General features: G+C 38.8%; 1 protein-coding gene across 8 annotated transcripts in view; it reads left to right on the top strand.

Moving 5' to 3' along the window:
• IQSEC2 (IQ motif and Sec7 domain ArfGEF 2) overlaps window positions 1-15,706 on the top strand; it is a 145,819-nt gene that overhangs the window by 107,923 nt on the left and 22,190 nt on the right. For all 8 annotated transcript variants that reach the window (XM_087888615.1, XM_034434279.3, XM_034434280.3 and 5 more), the window contains 2 exons: window positions 10,955-11,237; window positions 11,949-12,347. In XM_087888615.1, the coding sequence (XP_087744741.1) occupies window positions 10,955-11,237; window positions 11,949-12,347 (682 nt within the window). The remainder of the gene's footprint in view (window positions 1-10,954; window positions 11,238-11,948; window positions 12,348-15,706) is intronic.

The raw sequence follows: 15,706 nt of genomic DNA, 5'->3' as shown, positions 1-15,706 counted from the left end.
TCTTCCAGTAAAGTAAATTGTAACACTTCCTTGGAAAAATATGATCAAATTCAACTTGTCTGAGATGTTGTTGACATCGTAGGTAGGCTCAAAAGCCTCTTCAAAATTCTCCACCAATTATAAGAGCAGAAAATTTGAATGGATACTTTCTCTAATTTTTCAAGATCAGCTTTCCCCATTAGTGGTGACAGTGATACTGGGGGGGGGGGGTTGTGGTGTTGGGAGGGAAACCAGTGGGAAAAGTTCCTTCATGATATTAAAAAGGATTTGTCAGATTGTTGGAAATATTATTTACAATGAATATTTATATACTCCTTTTGACCTATTTGTAAATAAGTAACTACAGCGATATCACCTGCACATTCTCATCTCATCCATGAGACTTTTATTGACTTTTTAAATCAAATTCTAAAAACAAATTTTCTTGCAAGGGCTCAAGAAGAAGTAGGAAAACTTATAGAAAAAAAGTTATTGCTTGGCACTAGTTAGCATGACTATGCTGAGAGACCTAATGTAAAAAGTGAATGCTTTGTTAACCAGCAGTATTTACCTTCCTGTATAAAACCAACAGTGGTCTAATTTTTGTCACATCCCTTCTTTGTTTTACTTTCTAAATTGTGGTATATGCTTATTCCTCCCATTGATCAATGTTTGACTTTTTACATCATTTCCCCATTCAAAGAATTCACAATGAGCTAACCATTGGATCCTGCAGTTAAGCCAAAAGAAAACACAAACATGAGCATTCAGCCCTTACCCACACTTGTTTGCTAAGAAGAAACAGACATGCCTCTGCACAGTTTGTGACAATTAACTGGTAGCAAAGTGCCAGGTCATTCTGGAATTCGGGCGATTGGGGAGATGAGGACCCGAGAGGTGTAACAAGGAAAACATTCCTACCAATGGGAAACTGTATTCCCCAAATCTAACTCAAGAGTTATGGCTGCAAAGCTATTCTTCTGATTCCTCCTGTGCTCCAGCTGAGCTAGAAGTTGAATGGTGCAGCTGCTGAAGGTCAACAGAAGCCCTGTGATGTTATGGGGAGAGAGGAGAATAGCATAAATTCCTCACGCAGAGTAAAGTATTTTTCTTTCAAAGACTGCCAGAAACAACTGAGACTGTGTCTGGAAGTCTCTGTGTTTTGGAAAAGGATGGGACATATGAGAGGTTGTAATCTTCAATATGCTGTTCCACCAGCAGGTGAATCCAGCACTTCAAGAATCTCTGGGGCCATTTGAGTGTCAAAATGTCTCTTCTTCCCTCTTTGCCTCCAATAATAAAATAAGGAAAACAGCTTGACACATGGTCCCAAACATTTCATCTTGGCTCCAAGGGAACTCATGCTTGGAAGTTGGCCATCTGAAATTTCAACCCTGTGCAAGATGCAACTGCCTCTGGGGTGGGCTGTAGCAACTGCTGTCTCTCAGCCCCATAACATTTGGAGGCAGGAAATCAAGGAACACTCTGCTTCTCCATGAAAGCTTGAGAGGGGGAGAGGGGGATGGGTATTTAAGGGACTGAGACATTGCCAGGAACTTGATAGAAAAGAATGTGGCTTGAATGTATTGAGACTGTTGTAAGGTGTGTTGAGGCAGAAGAAGCAGCTGCTCCAGGGTTGACCAAGTGAAGGCAGAATAGGGCCTTGTCATGATTTGAACTTGCAGCTGTCTCAAATACCAAAATGGTTTTGGCTGATGAAAAAAAATTACAAATGGGCTCGATTTGATCCTTGGTTTCAAGAAGTGTCACCAAGTATTGGGGCACTAGTGTTTTGTCAGAACGGATAATATGCTGGGATAGTGCACTTTATTTGGATTTCCATAGCGGTATTTTTTTCCTTTATTTCTGATATTTCAGTTTATCTGTGTATATTTTCTTTAGTAATCTCCATACTGGTTTCTGTGTGTTTATAGCTGTGTTTTAAATAATATATTTCCTGTGTTGCTTCAATTTCTTGAAGTTTGGGCCTGGTTTTAACATCTTTTTCAGAGATGTTCATCTTATAAAATATTTTGCATATTGTACTCAAATATATTTAATTGCAAAACAGTTACTGTGTTGATAAAAAAAGCATCTTATTTGTATATATGTATGCTTAATTGGATGAAATATACAGAACTCGCCTTTGATATAATTGCATTTTTTCCCTTCAAAACAGCACAGTCTGTTGTTTGCCTTTGTGATTTTTACCAGAATGCTACTTGATCATCCTTTTTCTTTTAAAGAATCATGTAGTCCAAATTGTAGTCCATTGTGGGGAGTTCTTTTCCATCAAAATCTATTGAATGCATAATGAATTGGTCCCTTTCTTGTCTCCTTGGGATGATTTTAGTTTAATGATATAATTACTGGTTAAACTATTATTTAATTTTAAATATTCTAACATGATAAATTATAATTTACATACAATTACTGTTGGTCTTCTAGTAGGAGTCTATAGGTTTAATAGTGGCTTTGTCGATTTAGCATGTATCTTGTGACTTTCTCTAACTTCTACTTCTTCAATGTATCATTTATTTATTTGCTGTTTATTGTGATAAATAACCCAATTTGAATTTAGGCATTGATATCTTGATAGTGGGGAATTTAAAAAGAGATGTGGAATTTCCAGACTCCTATTTTAAAAATGGCCAACTAATGTCTAACTGAGTCATCCAGTTGTATGCTGCTGATACAGAGCAGAGGAAAAATAACTTGATCAGTTGTGCTGGGTGAGCATGATCTCTTTTTCTCATTGAATTATCATATAAGAGTTTCTCTGCGATCCAGATTGTCCTAATTTTATTTTGTTAAATTTTGCCTTAGCCTTCTTTCAGGTACCTCAAACTTACCTCATTATAATTATAAGAAGAAAACTAGCCCAAACTGGTGACTGGCATATTGTGGGCAAGCAACAATGCAAAATGTAATTTACTGGGGTGGCCAAATTGATCTGTCAGACTAGAGAAAAGACAACATTGATGTTTGTTGGTGATTGGAAACCTCTTGTGGACTTTTTCCTTAAATAGGAAAAAAGTGAAGTTGTGATTTATGGTTTTGTTTATTAGATAAAGCAGATATAGAAAGTTGAGAGTCACAATATAACTTTAGAGAACAAGATTAATCCACACACAGTTATATAGGTAATCCTTGATTTACGACCACAATTGATCCCAACATTTCTGTTGTTAAGCAAGACAGTTGTTAAGAATTTTGCCCCATTTTATGAACTTTCTTACCACAATTGTTAAGTGAATCACTGCTGGTGTTAAGTTGGTAACCCAGTTGTTAAGTGAATCTGACTTCCCCATTGACTTTGCTTGTCAGATAGTCACTGGACCATCATAAATACATGCTGGTTGCCAAGTTTCCAAATTTTGATCCCATGACCAGGGTGATGCTGCAACAATCAAAATGATCATAAGTCACTTTTTTCCAGTGCCATTGTAACTTCAAACAATCACTAAACAAATTTGTTGAGAACAACCTGTGATTATAGCTCCTGTAAAGAAGATTGGAAGCTACTTCTTTGTATTTTTTTCAATTTTTTTCAATTTTTCCTCTGTTTTTTCTTTTTTTTCCTTTTTACTATATTTTAGTTTGTATTAATTTTTACTCTTGCATTTGAAAATGTCAATAACATTTTTGTTTTTTTAAAAAAGCAGGAATGCAAGGCCCAGATTAGTACCCAGGTTGGTCACCAGATCACCCTTGGCTCAGGATCGGATACCAATGCAAACACAAAGATCTTGATTCTTGCATGGTATGTTCTTGGTCTGATCTGAGAAAGAAAGGCGATTTTAAAACTTTAGCTAGAGCAGATGACAGCATAGAATCATAAAGTATTAAGGAGTCATTATGGCCATCATCTTTAACTATGGGCAGCCTAGGAATCCAAATTAGAGCACCATTGACAGCCGGCTGTCTAGCCTGTGCTTGAATACATCCATTAAAAGAGAGCCCAACACTTTCTGAGTTAATGGGTTCCACTTTCAAAACGTTCTTTATAGCTGAGAGGTTTTTCTGAACACCTAAATGGAATGTTCAGTGAGTCAAACTCATTGTTCTACGTATATTTCTACCGAAAACATAGAATAAACCATCTATGTATAATATAATACTTTAATATAATACTTAAAGAGCGTCATCAAATCACCCCCTTCCCCAGTTTCTTTAATCTGTCTTCACTGAATTTAATTTCTAATTCCCTGTTAATTTTTATTTCTTCTTCTCTGAACCTGTTCCAGTTTTCTGAATCTTTCTTAAAATAGACTGTCCAAAACTGGATTCTGTATTTAAAATGGGGTCTTGGCCATTGTGGAATATTGTGAAGCTGTTACTTCATGTGATTTGGAAAATATGGCTCCTTTGATGCAGTCTACAATTGCATTTGCCTTTTCTGCAGCCACATCACACTTCTGAATCATGTTCAGTTTGTAGCCAGCTTCCATTTGCAGATCTTTTTCCACAAATACTATTGCCAAGCCAAGTATCTTCCATCCTGTTTTGCATCTGTTCATCTTATTTTTTGTTTACTAGGTGAAGAGCATTCAATTTATCTCTCAGTTTTGACTATTCAAGCTATCATATATCATATCAATTTGAATATTTCTGTCTTTTTGGTTTTTAGCAATTCCACCCAATTTGGTGTCATGTGCATTTGCTTTCTTAGCCAGGCTATTAATAAACATGTTGCAGAATATAGGACCCAAGACTGAATCTTTTTTTTCTATAGGTCCGCCCTCTTTGAGTACAATTTTGAGTAATTTGTTTAATTGTCATGGAATCTGACTCATGCTTATTTGACTTGGTAGTCATGAGGTTTCTTGCCCAGTGATTAAAGTGATACATTATTTTTTTTACCATTCCCCTAATCTATTACCTAATTTAAAAAAATAGACAAGATTAGGCTGCCAAGACTTGTACTTGGCAAATCCATGCTGATTTTGACATTACTGAACAGGTATTTCTTTGCTATGGTTTTTTTTCAGTTTCAAGTTTCAGTTCTTTATCCTGCTCTTTACTTTTATCTGGCTGAATGCAGGCCCTCTTGTTGCAGAAGACTAAACCAGAATATAAGTTGGATAGTTTGCCTTTTGCTTTGATAACCTGTAAGCATTTGTATTCTTTGAGCATCTGATATTTTTTTCTTTTATTATTTCTATAGCACACCAATATAATAACTATGGATGATGTATATATTTTAATCATAACTGAGGAAGCCCTCTTTGTTATTCGTAGCATTCTTCACCAACCTTACCTGAGTTTTAGGCTGTTTGATATTGCTTCTACTGTATCTTGCTACCTTTTCCTTGATGACCTGTCTTCTGTCCATCTTCTAAGAGCATCCTTTGTTTTCCAATATTTATTATGTTACACCCATGTTGGCTTCTTCTGCTGTCTTCTGTTTTTTCCCTTCATTGGAGTTGTTTGCAACTGGACTTTAAGTTTCCTCTCTTTTAGAATTTCTATGGAATCTAATTACTGCTCTTTCATTAAAATCTTCCTTTTTCTGATACTTCAATTCTGTAATCAAGGCTCAAGAATTCTAGCATTATATATCATTTTTCTAGTATTCTGCTATTTCCACTTCATGAATTAAGCCTTTGCTATTGGTTAGTGCCAAGAATAGATGATGCTTACACATCGTTATACTGTGAAGGAGGAGGCTGCCAGGGATCAAATCAGGATGTTCCTGAAGGACCAGACATAGCAATATTTATTCCCAGCGTAATTAAAGTTCCCCTTCCCATTACCCTGTGCATCTCAGAAAGAAATTCAGTTTGCTTCTGAAAGTCATTATCTAACAAGCCACAAATCTGATCACTGATATACTGTAGAACAACATACAGTGTCAACTAATAACCGTTTTGAGGCAGTGCAGTGCTTTGTCTCTAATTCGAAATGCTGGTATTGAATATTTTGAGCCTTTAGGAGCTTTAATTCCCCAAAATTGCAGGTACATTGATTCCTGTGAGAGCAGCCAGCAAGTTTGCTTTACTCTTGCAGTTCTAATGCTACAGGCCTCTAATGCTACAGGCCTCGTAAGAGAGGTTCATGGAGCCTCCTTTCCTTTAACCTGTCTGCTAAAGCATTGTGGAACTATTTGGGCAGTGATGTAAAGAATCAACCAACTTTGCAACCTTGTGCTAAAGTGTTTTCTTAGTCCAGTTCTTTTCAGCACTACTATTTTAATGGCAGTTTTTCATCACTTTCATTTTGTAAACCATATTGTTAAATAAAATGGACTCCTGTAAGAGTACTCATGTCACCACCTGAGGTTGACTGTTAAAGGATCATATTAGATCAGGCTTTAGACCACTTGTGGTTTGCTGTGTAGAATACTATCCCTTGACTCTGTATACTGGCACAAGAAGATCCCTAGAATTGCTTCAGCCTGCCGGCCTCCCTGCTTAAAATTGCAAACACGTGTTAGACATATAATAGTCACTTGTCTATTGTACTGCATCCTTTGGTGACTTGGAAGTGCTATGAATGATTAGAAGGTTCTAGGTGTTTCTGACCAGAAAAGTTACTGCATGTGCTTATGCAGTTGGTTGCTAAATAACTTTTTTTTTTAATAAGTCAGCCTTCCCCGGAGTCTCATACCTGTAGTGCTGGTAAAGCTGCAATAAATATTTTGAGTAGAAGCCAATCTATATTCAGGGCTTAGATATTCAGACCAGACCAGGAAAAGCATATGTGAACATATCACACAAGAATAAACAGAGAAAGAGGCATTATATTGTGGCTAGTAAAGACAGCTTCTTTGAATGATCTATTTTAGATATTGTTAAGATTGATAGATTGGAAAGTAGAGGAATGATACAGACATCTAATTCAGTTGGCTGAATCTACCCCAACAATATCTCCTGTCCAGGGCCTCTACAGGCCATCATCTCAATCTGAGAAAAAGCATAGTGGAAGTCCTCCACAATATACTCTCATATATTTTCTGAAAGGTCTGCATAGGAGAATCTAGGTATTGTTGGACTGAAAGTAGAAAAAGCACTTTAGTCCAATGAGGATAAAGTGCCAATACTATAATTCTAACCAGAAGAACTCAGCTTTTCAAGAGCATTTAGAAATAAAATGAATTTGCAAAAGGGAAAAGAAAGGATAAGGATTTTTCACTGGCTGTATAATTGTTATGAAGAATTAGGGATATCAGCAGGTGCAACTTTCATGGCAAAGTAGAATTGCTTACACTCCTTTTATTGTGCATCAGTTAGAATGAAAAACAACTTAGACTTTGGCCTTTGACCATTCTTCTAGAAGGTGGGAAGAGCATAAAAAACAAAGTTAAATTTCCATTTCAACTTGCAATATTCTGACTAAACTTTACTAAGACATATATTGTTTCAAAGTAATTTTACTGAATTATCTCTGTAAATGCTAACTATAACAAGGATATTATAAGCTTTTTACTGAAAAGGATATTTGATCCCCTCCGTGGAAAAATGGCTAACCAAAGCTGTGATGAGTATAATAACTTTGTAAATCTGACATGGAATTCAACTCAACTAAAAACCATTCCTAACTACAACTTAATTTAGGGATTTGCACCACATCCAAAATGTAAGTTTCTCTATGTCAGTGTTTCCCAAACTTGGCTATTTTAAGATGCATGGACTTCAACTCCCAGAATTCCCCAGCCAGTATGCCTGGTTGAGGAATAGTATACCTGGTTGAGGAATTCTGGGAGTTGAAGTCCATACATCTTCAAAGGGGCAAGTTTGGGAAACACTGCTCTATGTATATGACCTATAATTCAGTTTTACAAGTTTATTTAAATCTTAGTAATATAGATTGAATTTTATGAACTATAAAATTATAATTTATAATTTACTTGGTAAATTACACTGCTTTGATCATGGTTGTTGGTATTAATTTTTGTCTTAGAACTTAATTTAATAGTAATTTGGTATGATCAGTTATTTACAGCTAATTTATGATGTACTGGAAAACTATAACCTCCACATTTTAAAATTCCTTTTTATCTATATTTTACTTTTTAAGAACAAGAATTTATGCAATCTCCTGGAGATTCCAGGATCAGTCCTCTGACCTATCTAGTCCAATTGTATGTTCTGACAATGGCTAACAAATTTATTCCTTCTTTTTATGGTTGTTAATAAATTTAATGTAAATATCAAAAAAAAAAAAACATCCCTTAGGAATGGCAAACCAGATTATTTGGCCACCAATAGATACACCTGTGGGACACAGCCATCACTGATATTTTATAGAATATATTTGTTTATTTAGTTTGTGCAACTGCCTATCTTGCATATGTGACTGTTAGGAATGTTAAGGAACATTTTTCCTATTGAGAGTTGTCTTCCTTATGGACGATGGTGATGGTGATGGTGATGATGATGATGATGATGATGATGATAGAATGCATTTGGGTGGTGGGCAAAGATACAATCAGGGATGGGTGTGATTCTAGTGTAATTTTCTCCTACCCAACGAAGTGAGTATCTCTTCTTGGTTTGGTAAACCTGAAGCAGGCCTTAATAACTTGTAATCTATTAGTTTTCCATGGCAGTAAAAGCTCAGCCTCTGTCATTTGCTTTTAAGAGTTTGCCTGAGACTAGAAAATGAGAATGTTAGCAAATACCCAGTATCATGTCTAGGTCTCTCTGGACCTCTGCATGCAGGGAACTCCACATTTCACATTCACATCCTGTCAGAATTCATCCCTTGCCACATAACTGGTTGTCCTTGGCAACCATCTTGCCCAGAGTTCCTTTGGCAGTAATGTAAGTATTTTATTTACAAACATGCCAAGGGAGCTTTGTTTGTCTTTGTGGATTTCAAGCTGCGAAGTTTTAGAAAGGTATAATTGAATTTATTAGACCAGGTATAGTTATCTAAACCAGATGTGTACATTCATGCTTACTGGGCTTAAGAAGGCATCTGTTCAGGGGAGTCTGGACTTGTTTAAGTCAAAATTATGATGCAAAAGTTGAATAGAGCAGCCTTCTACAGATGTGGTTCCTGGTTCCCTCTTGGTGCATTCAGAGATATCCAGATAAATCCAGAGTTTGCATAGAAATGATAAAATGTTCTTCCATGATGTCATAAGTTCTGCTTCTCAATGTATATGCATGTGATGTCATGACACACTACAAAAGAAGTAGAGTTTGCAGTGTGATGTTGCTGCATATGTTATTTGATGCACACAGCTGATGTGAATGCGTTGGATAGAATTCATATTGTCATCCACTTGCAACTCTCCTGAAATTTTCTATTTTACAAAAGTTCCATTCTGATGGAAAGGAGACAGAGTAGTCTTCGGAGATAGCATTAGGAAGAACCCAGGCAAGCTGACATGGGCTGAGAGAAACAAGGAACATCCCAGTAAGGGTTTTATAGGGCACAAGGAATTGCTTCTCCTAAAAAAAAAAAACCAAATGCAAAACAGTTGGAGTCGATTAGATCAAGGTTTAACCCTTACCTTCATGTTATTCCTCTGATTTATCAGTCTCTCCCACCTCCATCTCCTGTTCTACATTCAGGAAGTACTTGCTTTCCAAATGGGGCTAATGGAAGCTTCAGGGTCTATTTCTTAGGTCAGGAGAATGATAACAAACTGTTGCTGGGAAAGAGTTAATCCAGAATTATTGTGATTACAGGCAGTCCTCACTTAACTGATCACAATTGGGACTGACAGATCCATTGCTAAGCAATGTGGTCACTAAGTGAAACTTGTGACTTTGCTGGATTTAGAACATCTGTTCTGCTGTCATTAACTGAAGCACCACATATCATTAAGCACAACATCATGTGACCGTAACATTACTTCCTGTTGACTTCCTCACTGACTTTATTTGTCGGAAGCTGGCAGTGAAGGTCATAAATACTAATCACAGGATGTTGTGCTTAATGACCCAAGCTCCCAGACCAGGGGTGAAATTCAGCAGGTTCTGACAAGTTCTGGAGAATCGGTAGTAGAAATTTCGAGTAGTTCGGAGAACTGGCAAATACCACTCTGGCTGGCCCCAGAAGTGGGAATGGGGATTTTGCAATATCCTTCCCTCCTTTTTTTTTCAAATCACTTTTATTTTAAAACAAAAATAAAACATAAAAACATCATCATTCCAAATAATTACAGACAGTGTATCGATCGGTTAACATTCTTTTGTGCTCCCTCTTCTCTTCAAAATATCACTATACATCCAAAGCTTATTTTCATAAAAAATATTCCACTTAATTTATCTCAACATCCACATATTATATATTTATCTCCATATTTTATTGTCCATCCATTGATAAAATAAATCCCATATCAAATAATATTGTTTATCTTCCTGTTCTCTTATTTCAAATGTCAATTTACTTATTTCAGCACAAATTGTGCTGGGATTTTGCAATATCCTTTCCCTTGAGTGGGGTGGGAATGGAGATTTTGCAGTATATTTCTCCTGCCACGCCCACCAAGCTACGCCCACCAAGCCATGCCTACAGAACTGATAGTAAAAACATTTGAATTTCACCACTGTCCCAGACCACTTGATTTTTTGGAGTATTGCAAATTTCGAGACTGGCTGTAAGCCTACTTTTTCAGCCTCATCATAACTTTGAATGGCAAATAAGGCAGTCAGTAAGTAAGGACTACCTGTAGTAGGGACTTGTGAAGAATCAGGAGATTCATTCAATGAAAGAATTTGTGCAATAGAGTAATTGTAGTTCTCCATGGCTGCATTGGCCAGTCTATAATATGACATAAAGATACAATAAATAGTAAAAAAGTACAGTATCGGTGTGTTGCTGCTAAGGAAGTGGAAAATGTTTCATGAAACCACCGTTCTGAGAAGAAAGTGACTGCTTGCAAATGCAAAATGGCTGATTTCAAGCATTATGAGGAGTGTTCTGAGTTCAAAATGGTGTTGGTACATACTTAAACTCTATGATTTTTTAAAAACCTTTTTAAAAAACATTCATTTAGCCTTTTTTCTCTTTCTTGCAGTGTGGAAGGAGACCCTCCGGGAAGCGAGGCAGGAACCATAGTGGACAGTCTGGGCAGTCAACCATACCGATGCGTCCCTGAAGTGACCAAGGTTGAGCACTATGATTTAGTGCCATCTTCCTCCTCTTCTGTCTGTCACGCTCCGTCACCAGGGCTTCCGTGGGCCCAGCGAGCTCGGCTACAGCCAGCCAGCGTGGCGCTGAGGAAGCAGGAAGAGGAGGATAACAAACGATCAGCACTATCCGACAGCTATGAGCTCTCAACGGATCTTCAGGACAAAAAGGTACCTGGTCGTAGATTGTGCTGAGCTATGAGAGCTCCCCTTGCTTCTGGGGTTCCTGATATGCAGGAATAAGATCCTGTGGCTTGCTTGAAATCCAATGAGCCAGCATCATTGTGGGGCATTTTTGGGAGTTATGGACCTGATTGGTCTAAAGGCTGCAGTAAAAGGCTTTGTAGATTGAGCCAGTGTGGGAACTATCTATGAAATAGGAAAACTTGGTCCCACAAAAGCCCTTTAAAAGATTGAAAGATCCAAGGCAAAGACGGAAACCCTAAGAGAGAGTGCTTAATACTAGAGCATATCTTTGTACCTGAAGGGTCTGTAGGTCGATGCTTCTCAACTTTGGCAACCTCAAAATGTCTGGACTTCCAACTCCTAGAATTCCCTAGCCAGCAAGTTGAAGCCCAGACATCTTAAAGTTACCAAGGCTGACCCAAAGGTGTTTTTTCCAGAAGCAACTGGACTTTCTGGTTTTTCTTTGAAGATGTTTCTCTTCTCATCCAAGAAGCTTCTTCAATTTCTTCAGGAAATTGACAATATCCTGTGGTTCCTTTTGCTCTGAGAAAACCCAGTGTGATATCTTGCTCAGAACCTACTGTTTTTTTGGGTGATCGGCTTGTTCTTAGCTTCATGTTTCGATTTTCCTATTCTCCTCGCTCATCTCCCTCTTGTCTTTTCCAAATCCCTCCTCTCTATTGATGCCCATAACAGGTGGAGATGCTGGAGCGGAAGTATGGGGGCTATTTCTTGAGCCGGCGGGCAGCTCGTACAATTCAAACAGCCTTTCGCCAATACCGCATGAACAAAAAGTTTGAGCGTCTAAGAAGTTCGGCATCAGAGAGCCGTATGTCACGGCGCATCATACTGTCCAACATGCGGATGCAATATTCGTTTGAAGAATATGACAAGACCCAGAATGCCCCTTACTTTGAAGGTAAACCTGCCTCTCTGGATGAGGGCTCCATGGCTAGTGCTCGACCTCATCTCCTGGATCACGGGCTTCCCTACAGTGGTTCTTGCCGGACCGGCTTGGATGGTAGTTCCCTGCATTCCTCTTCTGGAGGCTTCTGCAATGACATCACGGAGCTGGAGGATTCCTTCTCCAAGCAGGTAAGGCCCAAACTTCACATTTCCAGGTAGCTTTCCTTGAAACTCTGAAAGAAAGCACCTTTGCCCTTTTTGTGTTCTCCAGCTTGATTATAACCCCTGATGCTTCTTCAACCCTTCCAAAAGCCTCATTGTTTCTCTGCTACCGTGTTTCCCCTAAAATAAGACCCACTCTGAAAAGAAGCCCTATCATGTTTTTGAACGCATGCACTCAAATTAAGCCCTACCTCCAAAATTAGCCCTAATTAAGACCCCACCCACAGGGGGTGGAGCAAGGTAAAAATTAAGCTGGGGGTGGATGGGGGGGTGGAGCTGCCTACTTACCAGGCCTCACACACCCCGACACCTGCCTCACTGTCTTCTGCGGCCCACTTCTTCTGCAGCCTATTTCTTCTGTGGCCGCTTGCCACCGCTGGCACGCATTGTCCCTGGCTTCCATTTCACCTTCAGTTGCCCTCTGCATAACAATCAATCCAGACCTCTTGTTATTGGCTGCAGAGGACTTTCCAGAAAGCATCTGAAGGTGAAATGGAAGCCAGGGGGTGCTGCGTGCGCCAATTCGGAGCCCGTTTCTCAGCTGCAGAGGGCTTTCCAGAAGGCTCTGACGGCGAAAGGGAGGCCAGGGGTGATGCGTGCCAGGGGCAACGCGTGCCAGCAACAGCAAGCGGCCACAGAAGAAGTGGGTCAGCAGCGGGCTCCTGCTGGGCGGGGCTGTCTGTGCAGCCGACCCAAGGTGAATCAAATAATTAGACCCACCCAAAAAGAAGCCCTAGCCGTTTTTTCGGTGGTCAAAAGAAAATAAGACCCGGTCTTATTTTTGGGGAAACACAGTATCAAAGTATCTTCTGCTGTCCCTGAGCTAAGCCAATGCATAGATGGGGACCTCCAGTCTATGGGTCTCATTTCTAGCCAGAGGACCTTTTCCATATGCTGCATCTAAGCTTTGTTTCATCTACATAGAAGAGAAGCAGAGGATGGACAAAGCTGCTGTATTTCATCATAGTCCAGGTTTCCACTTCAAAGTAGGCTCAGTTGAAGCTGACAGAAGCCAATATTTTCATTTGTTTTTGCAGCTCCACTTCACCCACATCTCCCCACTACCCCACCCAGGCAAAGCAGCAAGAATTCATTTGCTTATAACCCCACAGGGCAAGCAAAGGGAAGCTTGTGTCCTCACAAATCTTCTGCCCCTAATCAGGATGAGCTGTTTTAGAAAAGATAATCCCATTTGGGATTGCATTGTAAACTGAAGCTTGCTTGATTTTTGCCTTGATATTACTTGAGTTTTCAGTTGTAGTGTTTTTTTTTTTTTACTTTGTAAGCCTCTTTCAAAGAAAAAAAAAATGGAAAAAAGGTTGGAAAACTAATGAGCACAATGCCAAGGCTCCCTGGTTTGTTGGTTGAAAATGTTACAATCATAATGCTTAGCCACAATGTTTATCCCTCTTATTAGCAGCAGGAATAATTGTTTAGTATATACAGAGACAAGCTACGAAAAATGGGTCATGATTTAGCAAATCCCTTGTTGGAATTTCACCTCTACTCTGAAATTCTATTTTACTGACTCCTCCTAGGAACCACAACTAATTCATATATAGTAGATACTCCACACCGTATTTCTGTTGTGGTGTGCAAAGGTACAGGGATAACCAACCAAGTTTAGCATCAAACAATTAACACACTTTGGTGTTATTAAAGTTATCTTTATAGAACAGTTAATAATCTGAGTTCCTTTTATTACCATTTGTGTTCGTTTCTGCTGTTTTCACTGTGTTACCTCTTCATACTCTGCCAAGGGCACCCAGGGCTTTTTGTACCATATTTGGGTTGCAGAAACCCAAAGTTGATTACCGTGTTTTCCTGAAAATAAGACCTCCCTGGATAATAAACCATCCCCAAAAATATTTAACCGCATGTGCATCCAGTCCCCGCCATTTCCTCTGGCTAGGGTTAGGGAGACAGAGCTGGAAATCGGTTAAGACGGCAAGAGGAGCCCTGTCTTGCTCCACGTGCCCCAAAATAATAAGACCTCCTCGAAAATAAGGCCAAGCTCTTATTTCGGGGTTCAAAAAAATATAAGACAGGGTCTTCTTTTCGGGGAAACACGGTATTAAATGGGAAGGAAGAGTTATATCCAGGGGTTGTCTGGGTTTTGCACCCAAGACAAAGTAGGCTTAATATCAGTGCACGTGGATCTAGGGATTCCTTGGCACAGAAAAAGCATTGATCTTTAGCCTTGGCAAATAAGTAACACGATGGACATTTCTGACAAGACAACAAAGAGATGATAATGGGGCCTGATATTTTTCCTGCAAAGGGGACTTATAATGCATAACGACTACTTTATGGTAACCTACTGATCTGGAAGTAGTCTCTACTCACTACGAGTCATACACTGTTCTCAAGGCTGAAACACTGTGTACCAAATAAGTAAGATCAGGTAAATTCACCTTTTGTGCCTTTGAATATCTGAATGGAAAATATTTCCATTCTCACTTCATCTTATTATGCAATGAAACTTAAAAGGGCTCCACATTAGCTTCTTTCTCTTCGTTTGCCATTCTGTTTCCCAGACTTACCTCCTAAAGCAACAACACTAGTAGACATTGCATTGCAGATGATTCCCCCCACTTCCCCAAATAACATTATCAGAAGAAGTCCTTGCAAATAGGAGAGGTTATATGAAAACCTTGTATGGAATCCTGTTTTGATTTTTTTCCCCAATTAATGGAAGAAAAACAATTTCACAGCAGTACTGAAGGATTTTAGTGTGAATAAAACTATTAACTGCATCTTGCCTATAAATCTTTCTTTGGATCACTTGTGTTCGCAGATTTCATTTTGGTACATTGATACTATAATGAGTTTGATACTATAACAATTCTGCATTCTGATTTGATAACTTACTTGTCTTCTCACTGTTGCAGTACCATATGTTTCATAAAAGATTATTCAAATGGAAGTTCATTAATTAAAATAAGGTACAGGATTGATTTAATTAGTAGAGGATTATTTTTCCCTGTTTCTTTCTCACAATATGTATTGAGCCCTTGTCAGCCTTGCAAGGTAGTCCAGTTAAGATGCGCACCCCAAAGTGTTAGTTCTAACTTTATGGCAAGGTTAACAGAATCTTGCAAATCTGAAAGTACGTTCCTCCTCCCCCCCACTTGCTTTTATAGCGAAAGAAATTAGGGAGGGTGCCTTCTGAGACATTTGCTATGTCCACATTCCTTCTGCAAACTCAGCTGTGTCTTATCTAACTCTTGTCCAGTCTGTGGCTCTTCCTTCTGTCTCCCAAGTCTTCCCCTGCACCATTATAGTGCCAAAGAGAATCTGCCCTGGCTGACCTCCTTCTCTGCCTC

This window comes from Pantherophis guttatus, chromosome 2 (assembly GCF_059756535.1).
Source record: "Pantherophis guttatus breed Tessera chromosome 2, ASM5975653v1, whole genome shotgun sequence".
NCBI classification, from domain to species: domain Eukaryota; kingdom Metazoa; phylum Chordata; class Lepidosauria; order Squamata; family Colubridae; genus Pantherophis; species Pantherophis guttatus.
The sequence above is the reverse complement of the archived record's forward strand: the minus strand, read 5'-3'. Positions and strand labels throughout refer to the sequence as shown.